Source organism: Pezoporus flaviventris, unplaced genomic scaffold (genome assembly GCF_033815535.1).
Source record: "Pezoporus flaviventris isolate CSIRO_AGI_PZ_B2104156 unplaced genomic scaffold, CSIRO_AGI_Pfla_v1 ptg000069l, whole genome shotgun sequence".
NCBI classification, from domain to species: domain Eukaryota; kingdom Metazoa; phylum Chordata; class Aves; order Psittaciformes; family Psittacidae; genus Pezoporus; species Pezoporus flaviventris.
The window spans coordinates 1058659-1072792 of NW_026892617.1; the positions used below are offsets into that span (position 1 = coordinate 1058659).

A 14134-nucleotide genomic window follows, 5' to 3' on the forward strand; every position below is an offset into this window, starting at 1 on the left:
CATGGGTGATTTATAGCTTTGCAAATACCTCTGCAAAATCACCTGGGCAGGGAAAGAAGCAAGAGGAAAAGGAGAAAGGGCAGACGAGCATCTCTATAGGCCTCCGAACCCCGCACAGGAGTCCTATTGGAGCTGCCAAACCAGCCCTGCAATTCCACAGGGACCCTTTAAGGGCTCGGATCTGTGCCAGGGACGTTAATCCACTGTTTGGCTTTGCTGGGAGGTTGTTCTGTGCTGCTTTATCTTGACCCGCTCGCTGCTGTGGACTTTGTACCCCTGGGTGGTGCTGGGCCCCCTTCCTTGCCACTGCTCCCAGCGCTCCTGCATCCCTCTGCAGCATGGAATGATGGATGGGCAAAATCTTTGTTAGGGACTCGGAGCTGACACATGGAGCATTTGGGGCTTTCTAAGGAAGGACACTGAACACATTGCAGCCCAGAACCCCCCATGTGCAGCAGGGCAGGGAGGGGATCCTGCCCCTCTGTTGTGCTCTCATGAGACCCCCCCCTGCAGCCCTGATCCAGCTCTGGGGCAGCAGCACAGGAGGGACGTGGAGCTGTTGGAGCGAGGCCAGAGGAGGCCATGGAGATGCTGCAAGGGCTGGAGCAGCTCTGCTCTGGAGCCAGGCTGAGAGAGCTGGGCTGGGGCAGCCTGGAGAAGAGAAGGCTCCTGAAGGGGAGACCTGAGAGCAGCTCCAGTGCCTGAAGGGGCTGCAGGAAAGCTGGAGAGGGGCTTGGGACAAGGATGTAGGGACAGGCCAAGGGGAATGGCTTTAACCTGCCCGAGGGGAGACTGAGCTGAGCTCTTAGGCAGAAGCTCTTCCCTGTGAGGGTGCTGAGGCGCTGACCCCCATCACCCCCAGTCCCCTTCACTGACCCCTCAGCATCTCCCCTGCCCCAGACCCATCTCCACTGCCCCCCCCATTGACCCCACAGCTCCGCATCCTGCCCCAGACCCCACAATCCCCCCCCCCCAACCCCGGGGACACCCAAGCCCCGCCCCTCTCTCTGACCACGCCCCTTCCCCAGTCCCCGCCCCCTCTCGGCGCTGTCGCCGCGGGCCCCGCCCGCCCCCTGGCGGCCGCCCTTGGTCCCGTCCGGGTCCTCCCCGCCCGCGACGCTCTAGGCGGCGGCCGCCGGACTCGCTGCTCCCGGCGGGCCCGGCCCGCGCTGTGGGACGCGGCGCTGGCGGGGCCCGACCCGCACCGGGACCCCCGCACCCGGACCCCCGGGGCCGGGCCGGGGGCCGGGCGGCAGCGGGGGCCCGGGCCTCAGCTCTGCGGAGCCGGGCAGCGCCTCAGGTACCGACCCGCACCCGGGCCTTCCCCCGGCACCGGCCGCGCTCCCGTCTCCCGCTCCCCTCGTCCCCTTCCCCGCGCTCCCTTTGCGCCCTCTTCCCCGTTATCCCCCGGGCCTCGCCGCTTCCTCCTCCCCTCCAGCCCCTTTCCCTTCCCGCGGGCCCTCTTTAGCCCTTCCCCTCCCTCCCTGCCGTCGGTCGGTGCGGGGCCGTGTGAGCCGTTCCGCTCCCGGTGTCCGTGTGCAGGGCTGCCCGCTGGGGCCTTGGTCCCTTGGGAGCAGGGGGAAGCGCTGGGGTGAGGAAGGGGGGTCTTGGGTGGACGGGGCTGCTGTGGGAGCAACAGGCAGCAGTGCAGGCAGGGCCGAGGAGGGGTGCGAAGGTTTAGGTGTAAGGAGGGTTTAGGTTTGGGTGCTGGGAAAGGGGAGGGTGGGTTGCGGGTCTGGGGGGGGAAGCAGCGGTGGTGCCATTGGAGTGCTTGGGTTGACAGGTTAAAGGCTGTGAACTGGGGAGGCGCTGAGCGAGAGGCTGGAGCCTGGAGAGTGAAGCGTGGAAGTGATGCCCCTGAAATACGGAGCAGTGAGGAGGAGCAGGAAGGGCCCAGGGAGCGTTCAGGCATCCCGAGATGTGCGTTTGCTTCTTGCTTGTGCAGTTCTGGCCACAACAACTGCTTGGGGTAGGCAGCAGCTCTTCAACCAAACCCCATTGTTGGTTAGGTGTGAGGGGAGGGAGCACCAGAGGGAAAGAGGGAGAAAGGGGAAAGAGGGAGAAAGGAGAAAGAGGGAGAAAGGAGAAAGAGGAGACAAAGGTAAGATGTTTTATACCAGGTTTTGGTGTTTTTACTGATGTGATGGGAGCAGGAGGGCAGAGACAGCAGAGGACAAGGCCCTCAGTGAGCAGAATAGATGGAGCAGAGAGGGATCTGTTGCTACATTATTGAGCAAAGCTTGTAAGGTCAGCAGGGAGTAAATCCATAACTGAGCCTAGAAAAGCAAATAGGATGGGGTTGAACAGGGCGTTGGGGTGATGGGGACATGCAGGTGGCTTGATTTGTGCCCAAGCTCCTTCCTGCTTTCTAAAGCAAACACTGCTCTTCCAGGGGGCTTGGCAGGGTTAGGACATGGGAGGGCATTCTTCAGCCAAAGCCGAGGCGTGGGGCTGCAGCTGGGGGGGGGTGGTTGATTCGATGTCAGAGATGAAGTGGGAGCCCGAGGGCAGCGGCACAGCGTGGCTCTGCTCGGAGAGGCCGCTCTGTGATTCATGGTTTAATTTGGAGCGAGTGTTGAGGCGGGTTCTGGCCTGGCAGGGGGAGAGCTTTCCAATAGCCTTTTCATTTCGTGTGCTGCTCCGCTGCCAGGCTGCTCACCCGTAGGACTTCACTCCCTCACGCCGTGGATGGAGAGCTCAGCGGCTGTTCTCACCCAAGGGGACATCTCCCCTGTGACCTGCTGCTGGGTCCCCTGCCCTCGAGTGCACGCGGAATCCTTTACGTTTGCATCCAAGTCCCTGGTATTTCTCACTCCCGGTGCGTGCAGCTCCTGCCTGCTTGGTCCTTGTGCTCGCTGGCTGTGGTCAGAGCACGGAGCTTTGGGGGTTTCTGCCATTCCTTCTCACAGCCTGAAGCAGAAGGGCTGTTGTGTTCACTTGCTTTTAAGGCTGCTGGTTCTCTGACCCTTAAGGACCTTGCGTGGCATGAAGGTATCCGCACATTCCTGAGCAGCAGATGTGTGTGGTTCCTTATATCCTCACCACCTCTCAGCATTGTGTTTTATTTGCACAACTGAGAAACCCTGTGTAGAGTCCCAAAGCAGCACCTTCAAAGGGTAAAATATCTTAGTTTTAGGTTTTTGAGCTGTAGACAATGTATTTTTTTAGCAGTCACAGGAGTGCTCTTTGAAAAATTATTTCTATTTTCATACAAAAAGCAGGTCGTGAATTAAAATAATATCCTTGTGATAGTTGAAAGGAGCTTCAGTCACCTCCTTACCCCCTGTGTAGCCTTCTCTGCTTTTTAACCTGTTTCATTGTATTCTCCTTGTCAGGTGGAAGATGGGACCATTTCCCTTGTGTTTTAGGTGACTCTGATACCTGTTACCATGAAGTCCCGAAGGAGATAGAGGGACAGTAGTGGGAATTTCTTCTCACTCCTCCAAAAAACCCCAACAGTTGCCTAATGGTAAGGAAGCTGTTCTTTTGAATTAGCCTTCTATTGTACCCATTAATCAAGGAACGTGTTGGGGAGTTTGAGATCTGAGCCCACTGGGCCATGTTTAGGGGGAGTTGAGGAGGAAACAGGCTGTAAATGCTGTGTGGTGGGAGGAGCTGGTGAGAAAATACAGTTGTCCTCTGTTTTGTGTCCTCTCCCCAGGGATTACCTCTTACACTGACGTGATGGGGAGCTGCTGCAGTTGTCTGTGCAGAGACAGCATCCCAGACAACCATCCCACCAAATTCAAGGTAAGTGTTGCACCTTTATCCCCATCAGAGAGCCTGTGACAGCACCAACTACTAGAAAAGCCCGGTGTTGGTGGGAATCCAGGCATGAAAAGAAAGAAAACCTCTGCTCTTGCTGAGAAGTCTTTTGCTTTATAAGATTTGCAGATACGTCACTGTTTTGTTTGGCTTTTCTCCCCTTTCCTTAAGCAACCTCTGCTGCAAATACGTTTGTGTTTGCAGGAGAGATTGCCTCTGCACAGAGAGTCAGCCTGAGCGAGGAAATGGGGAACTGGAGAGAAACCTTTTATTGCTCAGGGCTGTGTTCCAGTGTCTGTGCTGAGACACATCAGCTGAACTGCCAGGCACGCAGTCTCCAGGGCTGCTGGCTTGGCACCTTCTGCCAGCACTGAATTCGTGCTCTCAGCTGAGAAAGGGCCATCTCAGCAAGCACAGGGGGACTCCACAGCAATTACAGTGTCCTCACGGGTGGGCTTTTCTGCGACACCAAATGCACTGAGTGTCCTGAGCCCTGTGGCCTCTGCAGGTAACGAACGTGGACGATGAAGGTAACGAGCTGGGATCTGGGGTTATGGAGCTGACACAGATGGAGCTCATCTTGCACACTCACAAACGAGATGCTGTCAGGTGGCCCTACCTCTGCCTGCGCCGCTACGGCTACGACTCCAACCTCTTCTCCTTCGAGAGCGGCCGGCGCTGCCAGACGGGGCAGGGTGAGTGTCCAGGTTCTGTTCATCTGATGCATCGACAGGTTCTTCTGCAGCCTCTGTTCCCCCACAGTACTGGAGTGTGCAGATCATACACTTAATGCCCCTGATAAAACACTGATGAGACCAACACTGTGGCTCAGGACCTGGGTGTAAATCTAATGCTCTCATTTTGCTAGTGCATTGGTGCTCGTGAGGCAATTGGTGGAGCAGGCTTGAGCACTGGATGGGGTGGATTTCCTGTCAGATTGCTGTTTGGCTTTGCCTAGGTACTAAAGGATGCACAGGAGGGTGTGCTGGGCTTCTTTAGCAGCTAGAAAGTACTTTTTGCAAGGCTGAAACTTTGTTGAGCATCTTTTAACTTGAGATGAAGTGAAAGGGCATCACTGCACCTTTTTGCAGGACCCTCTTGGAGCTCTGTTCCACAGAGCTGCCAAATGCATGTCAGTAGCAACAGTTGTTTGAGCACGTTTTGGTTTTCTGGGGGCATTCTCTCTGCCTTAGTTAGTGCTGGTTCTACCCAATGCTTTGCATTTTATGCCTGGCAGTACTTTGTAACATAGAGGGAGAGGAGTTTTACGCTTTACAGACCTCATGCATGGGGCTGCTGTGCCTAGAGAAGGGAAGTGAGTCACCCAGGAGTACGTGCCAAGTCATCAGCAGCACTGGGAATAGACTCCAGTTTACAATGGGGCCTGTTAGTTCTTTTCCCAGTCTGTCTCTCTTGCTTTTAAAGAGCTGAACATTTTCTTGGCATCTGCATTCCCAAGGAGCAAAAAAAGTTTGCTTCCTCATTCTTTTAGTGTGTTTGTAAACTCCTCCTTACCCAAAAGGACGCTGTGTGACTGTTCAGTGTCAGGGTAGAGCTCTGTGCAGATCTGTAGTGCCATATGCTCCTTTTTAATATTCATGTACATGGGGTTTTCCTCTCCTGGAGTCCTCTGCTTATCAGCTGCCAGCGGTGGGAATCGCTTCTCTTCAGGTTCTGGTTTGCCTTTTGCAGGATGCAGAGCAGTGCTTAACAGCCTGTCCTGTTCAGGGCCAGGTACTGGTGGTGAAGCAGAGCCGTTTGCTTTTCACATATTACAGGATTTTTAGCAGATACATACTTACTCACTGGTCTCAAAGCAGGGGGAAATGAGAGGGGTGGCAGTGTGTTTTGAGGAGGTTTCTGCCTCCCTTGTAGGATTTGATTCTGCTCAGCTGATTGCACTGGGAGGACTCCTTCCTGATGCTGCTCCCCACCTTGTACAAGGCAGAGAGAGCTGTGTTTTGGGCCAGGATTTTGAAAGCCTTCCTCTCAGTGGCAGCAGCGTTGTTGCCATGCTGTTCCTGTTGCCATGGCTCGTGTGCCTGCCAGCCTGGATTGGCAGCTCCGTGCACACAGGCTCTGCCGGGGCTGCTCTTCTGGGGAGATGCTGTTTAATTCCATATAGATTTTAACCATTCCATTGTCCCTCCCTCATGTGCATGCTCCACAGGGCCCAGTTCAGCTTTGGGTAGCCACTGGGTAGCTTTTCCCCTGGCAGTGAGAATTGGACTGTGTGCCAAGCGAGTTAGAACAGATTAGAGCTGAAACAAGAGCGAGTAGCCTGTCCTTTCACACCTCTGCTTGTGTGGGATTGATTCTTGTAAGAGAACTTGAGATGCTCAGTATGTTCCTTGTAACGATGCACCGTTTGGTCAGATAGCAGCCATAACATTGTGTTCCTGTTGATGCAATAATCCACAGTGGTTGGTTGTTTCCCTGTGGGTTGCAGGGATTGATTGCGTTAAACACAGCAGAAGAAATCAGAGTTGCCTGTTCATTTAGAGCCAGGAATTACGCACACTCCTGGTAAAGCAGGACCCTGTCTTGCTTTGCTGACCCTCCTCTTTGTTACTGTGCAGGGATTTTTGCCTTTAAGTGTTCCAGAGCCGAGGAGATCTTTAACCTGCTCCAGGACCTGATGCAGTGTAACAGTATCAACGTTGTGGAAGAGCCTGTTGTCATCACCAGGAACAGTCACCCCACCGAGCGGGAGCTCTCCAGGACCCCCCAGGCATCCAACAGTAAGGCTCCTTCAGTGTCTGGGAGAAGAGAGGGGAACACAGGGATGTGCTCCCTCACAGCTGACCCACATGATTTAAATAGATTTAAAACAAGAGATGAGCCCCTCACTGACATGGTTTAGTGGTGGATTTGGCAGCCCTGGGGTAATGGTTGGCTTTGATGATCTTAAAGGTCTTTTCCAACCTGGTTGATTCTGTTATTCTGAGAGGGCACAGCCCTTGTGTTTAGATGAGGTGCTTTGTCACAGGGGTCTTCCCCAGAGAGGTTGATTCTGACTTACAGGTACCAGCTCACTGCAGAAAGGAAGTAAACTCTATTTGTGGCAAACCAGTGCTGTAACCCCCTTACCTGCCTTGATTCTCTCCCAGGTCTGGGGTACACTGTCCCAGGATTTCCTAATGGATTTCACAGCTACTCTGGAGAAACCCTACCATACTCTGCAGCCCACCACCCCTCTGTGAGCAGCCTGAAGCATTCCTCTGTGGGTGAAGACTCTACTCATGCCCTTATTGGGCCTGATGAACAGGTAAACCTGGATGTCCTAAATTCTCCTGTTTGCAAGCAGTGACCGAGCAGCTTGTTTGCTCATGGTTCTGGGCAGTTCTGGGTTTCTTCAGCAACCCAGGGGATCCTCATACCTTGTCATCCTTTTTTTCCCCTCTTTTGCTTCATTTTACTCTTGGAAACTTCTGCTGTGTGACACTTCACTACAACAGGCACTCTGCCTGAGGTGCCTTCCTTAATCCACTAGTATTTGCACAGCAGAACTTTAAGTTCTGTGCCATATGCATCGAGCATGAGCTAGACGATGTGTTTCTCCTGCAGTTGGACTCCCTTTGGTCTCTCCTTCAGCCCACAAATCCAGAAATGGCTTTTTTCTCCCCCCAGATCTTTCCAACTTCTGAAATTCTTTCACCCCCTCCTGCATCAGCCACCAACCTATTCTCCATCCCTGTTGGTTTCTCAGCTGCTTTGCTCTTGTCTCTTCTCTTCTCCCTTCACTGTCCCTCTGCTTCTCTCCTTGCAGTCCCACACCTACGTCAACACGGCCAATGGTGATCAGGAGTTGAGGGGCCGACACTGTATGCACTCCTTGCCTGAAGTCCACCCTCCTTTCCCCCATAGGAACCGCAGCTGCTCCCTCGAAGACCGCAATCCCCAGGTCTTCCTGCAGCCAGGGGAGGTTAAGTTCGTGTTAGGTCCCACATCCAACTGCAGACGCTCCTGTCGGCACCACCGGGAGTGCAGGACACACTTCTGCCCCCCCAACAACAACAACAACGAGTGTGAGGAGGAGTGTCCTTCACCCCAGTGCGTCTATGAGAACGTCAATGGCCTGCTGCCCCCCAGCACCTCCTCTCTCTGCCGAGGCGGGCGCTTGAAGCTGCCCCGGGAGGACTCGGGCTTAGCCGGCTGCTCCCATCGCAGGACGGCCTTGCTGCACTACGAGAACTTGCCATCCCTGCCCCCGGTGTGGGAATGCCAACCCCTCCCGCGGGGCGAGGAGGACGCGGGCGATGGGTTGACCCCTTCCCCCAGCGGCTACTCCGAGGCTGGTGAAGAAGATCCCCTCCAGAACTACATGAACTCGGAGAGCACGGCCCTGCACCGGGGCCAGCGGCGCAGCAGCTTCCTGCCGAAGCCTCGGCGCAGCTGCGTGCCCAACGTCTTCAGCTTCGACTTCCCCCGGCCCTGCCCGGAGCAGCCACGGCAGCTCAACTACATCCAAGTGGAGCTGGAGGCTGAGCCGCACAAGGGCCCTCAGAACCCCCCGGCCTCCCGTGTGCCAGCTCCTGCCAGCCCTGACGCCCGCCGGACGGACTCCTACGCGGTCATCGACCTAAAAAAGACAGCAGCCATGTCCAGTTTGCAACGGGCCCTGCCCAGAGATGATGGCACCTCACGGAAAACTCGGCATAACAGCACTGACCTGCCCTTGTGAGGGGGGCCCGCCGAGTGCCAGCACCGTGTCGTGGCTTCCGTACCTGCCTTCGGTGTGACTTCCATTCGCCATTGCCTTCTGCTTCCCTGTTTACCCCATTACTTGGTGTCACGGGATGGCTCCTACAGCTGATGTTAAGCCTAGTCTGTCTGTCTGTCCTCCCCTCTCTGTCTGTCCCATGTCGTTCGTTTTTGAAGCCTTGTGGGGTATTCAGCATCGCTGTTTGAAGGTTCAGCCTCCAGCAGGAGGGGCAGGAGGTGCCAGCAGTGGCACCGGTGCTGTGTGGGTCCAGCCTTGGATTGGCTTAGCTCTGCTCTCGCCTGGCAGCTCCATGAGCAGTGCCAACAGCCTGGCTCCAGAGGCAGAGCATAGCATGGTGGAGGCATGTTTCCCAAAGTGAGTTGCTTTAGGAGCTCCACTGCAAATCCAGCCTATTTTCCATGGATTCCATGCCTTGCGGCTCGAGGCGACTGCTGCAGCTGGGCCTTGTGGTTTCGCCGGTCCCTGGGGATGTGGGGGCTCATGCTGTGGTCTTTCCCCCCTCAGCTCCTTCTTCCCCTCTGCACTGTTCCGTGTTTTCTTGTAGAAGCTTTTGATACTTCTGTCCCTCTCTCAGATTCCATTTGAATTGGGCAGCTCTAGAAACGAAGAGGACAGACAGCCATGGGCGCAGACACTGTGATCACATAAACCTGACTTCCTAAAGAGACCCTGCTTTAAAAGGAGGGGAAGACCACAACTGTGAGAGAGGTTTGAGGTTTGGTACAGAAATCTTCAGTTGTACCATACCCTGCTCTTTAAAGGTTCTTTTTGGTGGCTGTTCCAAAATGGTGTTGATTTATTTATTTGCTTATTTATTCACTCGATGATGTTTTGCATCCCAATGGTGATTGCCCAGACCAGTGCCAATAGGACACGAGCACTCGCCGTGGCTCACTCCTGCCTGGGGGGGGGACAGCTCTCAGAAGAGGTTGGTGGCTTTGCTGAGCTGCTGCTGGGGAAAAGAGCAGTTGTGACTCAATAGACATGTTTAAACTGGGACCGACTGTCGCAGGCTGGGTGGCAAATGGGAGACGTGGGAGTGCGAGCGGAGCTGCCAGGCAGCCGAGCCTGGAGTTGTATCAGTCTTTGCCTTCACCCACGTGCCTGGCTGGCTCCATGAGGAATGTTTGATCGGTGTCCTGAGGGAATGTGCAGTTGGTTTCCTGCAGCTGGGGGCTTGGAAGGGCTCAGCTTCAGCTCCTGGGTAAATCTGTGGCCTTTGATGTGGTTTTTTTCTCTTGATACCAGGGCTGAGTCTAAGCTGAGCTGTGAGGCCTCTGCATGAGGCCCTGTGTAGGGTCTCTGCTCCTTGTCCTGTTGCAGGCTGTCCCACCACCCCTCTCCACATGGTGACACACTGCAGCTTAGTCCCTCCCTGGCTCACTCTTTGCCATTATAAGCTATTCCAATATGACACAAGTGCTCTGGATTCCCACCCTTCTGCTGCCTGTGTTCATCTTCCTCCCTGGGATAGGAGTGGGGAGAGCTAGTGCTCTCCGATGTGTCCCACTGCCAAATCTTGCTGTGTTCTCCTTGTCCCTAAGGTTTCCACTGTCAAAACCTCTGGGCTGAAAGAGGAGAGAACCCCCTTGTCCTGTTGCAACCTGCTTCTGAGGTCCAGAAACTTGGCGTCCAGAATTAAGTTCAGCCTTTTTGGGTTTGGTGCTGTAATGTCACGCTGAAATGTGACCCTTTTGGGAGCAAGGACATGCTCCTGCAGGTCAGAAGGTGTGAGCAGTGCCATGCTTGTGTGGGCAGGACGTGGATCTCTTGTCTTGCTGGTGCACTATAAATTCAAGGTTCACCTCGTGCTTAAATTCACTGGGTTTTGGGGAAGTGCTTGTGCTTGTCTTCCATACTGTTCTCCACCCCATCCTTTGTGTGGTCTGTAACTGGGAGGAAACCCAAGTAATATATTTTTATATGGATGCCAAATGAATTTATTTGACAGGGAAAGGCAATGTATCCCCCTAAATCTAGCTTTCAGTTAGGGAAGTGAGAAGAGAAATTGTTTATATATATATATACATAAATATATATATGAAAGTTAACGGCATTAAGCTTTAAATAAATGATTTAACTAAAGAGTTTCTAGGCTGTGTCACCCTGTGGGGCAGCTCCAGCCTGGCTGCATGTCTGTGATGAGTGGGAGAAGGCTGCTGTGAGGGTCTGTAGGCACTGCTTGCTCCAGGGATCAGGTCTGTGGGTACTGGGAGCTCCAGGGATCAGGTCCGTGGGCACTGGGAGCTCCAGGGATCAGGTCCGTGGGCACTGGGAGCTCCAGGGTGGCACAGCCCGGGCGGTGCTGGCCGGTGTCACAGCTTCCTCTAGTGGCCACGCTGGAAACGGTTTCAGAGGAGGAATCAGCGTTGGGTTGAAAGGCAAGGAGGGCATCAGTGTTTTCTCATCCCTTCAGTTGTTTTCATAGGGACTTTGATTTCATAGGGGTTGGAGCTGGATGAGCTTTAAGGTCCCTTCCAACCCGAACCACTCTGATTCGATGATAACCCTGGAGTCTTCCCTCGGTACCGTTTCCTTTTGGTTGAAAATGATGTTTATGCCATTTGTAGTGTCTTTATGGCACCTTGTCCAGAGGCATCTTTGCTTTGGGCCAGGTCTCCGTCCTCTGCCTGTGAGAGTGACGTTCCGGGGATGACTTGGTGAGCAGCCTGTGCCGTGCAGAGGGAGTTTGACTGTCTTAACCTTTGTCAGTGGTTCTTGTTTGAGTTTTGAGTCAATCAGTGAGACTTCTTCCCCTGATCATTCTTCCCTGGTGAATGCATAAACACATCTTTCACCCTTCCTTTCCCAAGATCCTGTTGGTAGGAATGCAGCTTCTCCTGGTGCTCAGCTGTCTGTTACCATGGCAGGAGTTTGGATTTGCCTGTTTCTTTTAACCCATTTTATGTTCCTGCTTTTCCCCTAGGGAAGGACGTTGGAATATCCTTGAGCTGTACCTGCCTCACAGGAGAGGATGGCAAAGGAGAGGCTGGATTGTGGGGGTTAAATGATCACTGTTTCTGCAGAGAGGCTCACGTGTGTTAGCTGGGACTGAAGTGTTGTGATTATTACCTAAGCCATGCTATTCCCTGGAGAAGAACCAAACCAGGGCTCGGCTCTTTCCTCCCCAAGTCTTTCCTCTGTTCCTCCCTGTGATGCTGCTCAGCCCTCTGGGGTGGTATCTGGCTGATGGTTAATGCAGGTGGTGCCTGAATTCAGCTCCTGGGCTGGCTGCTCTGAGTCCTTGTGGGAGTTTGTCTTTCCCCTAAACTTGGCTCGTCTTGAAATGCCACACAGAGGTGGCAGAACAGGTTTAGATCCCTGTTACCCAACAGGACCAAAGGTGAATACATTCGTGGAAATCCTGCGAGCTTTGAGGCTGGCAATTACAGGCCAGGGTATGGCAAAGGCTAATTGTGAAGAAGGGGTCTAATTTGTGTCTCCTTCTTCTGTAAGTGAATGTGATTTTACAGTCAAAAGGCTCAGATGCATCTGTGTTATCTCCAGCTCTCCTCCCCTGTGGTTCCCCTCGTCGTTGTTCTGGTGTCTTTGGTCCTGAACGTCCCTGATGGGGCAGAAAACCAAAGGTTTGTTGGGGTTCAGTTGCTCTGACCAGAGGCGTTGCTCTCGCTGTGTAATTGCTTCTTCAGGTTGTCTCTATGGATGTCCCTCCTTGTATCTCATCCGGGTGTAGCCGCAGAGGTGAAGAACAGCAGCAGTGCTCTGTGACCTGGGGAGTGCTCATGTCTTACATTGATGTGCACTACGAATGTATACAGAATAAATGGAACATGATGACTAGCCAGTGGTCCTGTCTTTTGTCTGGGGTGCTGTCCAGGTCTCCCTTCCCTGAAGGAATAATGCCTGTGTCCTTACGTGTCCTACCTGGAGCAATGGTTGCCCCATCCATAGGCTTAAAAAATAAGCCTATTTATAAGACACCTTTCCCTCTCTGTGGGCTGCTGACCCATGTGGGTATCTCTGCAGGGTGATTCCATGGGCTGTTGGTCGGAGCTGGAAGCTGGACTTCCAGCTGTGTTTGGATGAGGTTCTCGCCCTGGTTTGGGACGTTAAACCTGCAGCCCAGGGGTTTATTTCAGGAGCTGTTGTTGCGGTTGGACAGGAAAAGAGGAATATTTCTTTGGAGACAGATGGAAGCTGCTCCTCTGTGTCCTGTGAGCTCTGTTTTGGAAATAAACCCCTAAAACCTGCTCGGGCAGCACTGGGTAAAGGATCCGTGTGCTGTGTGTGGGGCATAAACACAGCTGGTCGTGTGCTGTGCTCCCACCACCAGCTCCTCCTGCTTGGAGAACCCAGCCAGGGAGCACTGATGCTCCAGGCAAAGGGGCCGGAGCTGGTTTAAATGAACCACACAGCGCGAGGCTGTTCGGTGGTCAAAAGGAGAGCGTTCACTTGGATGGGATTTGGCCTCTTCAGGAAGGGTTTTAGCTGACATGGTCCTTGTCCTGGAGCTGGGAACAGCCACTTCCCTGTTTTTTGCCATGGGTAAAGCAGAGCCCAGAGCAGATGAGGAAAGCCAGGCGATGGCAGCGTCTCTGAAAAGGTTTCTGTTCCCTGTCGGTGGGCAGGAGAGCTCTTTGGGTCCCAGGGAAGGCTGGATCCTGTTTCTAATGCTGCTAAACACTGTCACAAGCTGCCAGCTTTTGGGAGATGGTGCCACTTCTGCTGGTTTACTGGGATTTGTTGGCTCATGTTGGGAGTGCTCAAGGCCTCCGGCTGCTCGCAGCTCATCTCATTTGCTGGCTTTCCCTGCTGTAGTATCCCGGGAGAGGTTGGTGGAGTTGCCCATGGGAGGCAGAAGGGATCTAGGCTCATCTGGGAGAGATGGGATTCTTAGACCTGGAGTTGTCTGAATGTGGGCTGAGCCATTGCATCAACACAGAGAAGAAACACAAAGCAAAGGAGGAGAAATGCCCAGAGCTTGGTCCCAAGGAGAAGCCCTGCCCTGGGGCAGCAGGGGTACGTGCTGCTGGCGGAGTCCTGCCCCATGTAGAGATGGGATCTCTGATTTAAGGACTGAGCATCCTGTTAGGCTGAATGCCTCAGCAGACAAGTGCTGTGCCTATCTTTGGGTCAAGAAGTGCCAAAAGTAGAATGCATCTCTGTGTGCTGTAGAGGGCACCTTCCTCCTTTGTCTTTTGGCAGGGCCGATTCCCCTCGGGACCCGCAGATAACAGTCGGCGTATTGACGTTTTGATAACTGCTCTTTGCTTTCAGCCAGAATTTGCTTTTTATCCAATCTTAATAAGTTGATCTTTCTATCAATCCTGCTAGCAAACAAGATAATTGCTTTATTATAGTCTCAATATCCAGCAAAGGACACACACTCCCCGCTGCTCCCGAGGGAACGCAATCTGTGCAGAGCACTGGCACGGGATGAGTGCCGGATGAGGATGAGTGTGATTCCTGCACTGTGGAGAGCCAGGCTGCTCGCAGCGGGAATGCAAGGCAGGAGGCTTAGAAAATATTTAGGTTCTAACCCAAAACGTTTTGGTCTCTTTGCTAGAAAATATTTAGGTTTTGGAGTCATTTGCTAGGAAATATTTGGGTTATAACCGGAAGGGTTTTGGTCTGTTTGGGTATTTGTTGGCGGTTTGGGAGCTCTGTGTTTGTGCTTCTCTT

General features: G+C 53.7%; 1 protein-coding gene across 1 annotated transcript; it reads left to right on the forward strand.

Moving 5' to 3' along the window:
* The first annotated feature begins 1148 nt into the window (after nt 1–1148).
* Nucleotides 1149–10576, forward strand: FRS3 (fibroblast growth factor receptor substrate 3). The gene is made up of 7 exons (XM_061471909.1): nt 1149–1300; nt 3336–3469; nt 3662–3750; nt 4274–4460; nt 6345–6506; nt 6876–7033; nt 7535–10576. The coding sequence occupies exons 3-7, from the start codon at nt 3685–3687 to the stop codon at nt 8447–8449; spliced, it is 1488 nt and encodes a 495-aa protein (XP_061327893.1). The 5' UTR covers nt 1149–1300; nt 3336–3469; nt 3662–3684; the 3' UTR covers nt 8450–10576.
* Nucleotides 10577–14134: the final 3558 nt, after the last annotated feature.

Coding starts and splice junctions, on each gene's coding strand:
- FRS3 (XM_061471909.1), top strand. CDS start 3,685: ATGGGGAGCTGCTGCAGTTGTCTGTGCAGAGACAGCATCCCAGACAAC. Junction 6,507..6,875: donor GACCCCCCAGGCATCCAACA/GTAAGGCTCCTT, acceptor ATTCTCTCCCAG/GTCTGGGGTACACTGTCCCA. Junction 7,034..7,534: donor TTATTGGGCCTGATGAACAG/GTAAACCTGGAT, acceptor CTCTCCTTGCAG/TCCCACACCTACGTCAACAC.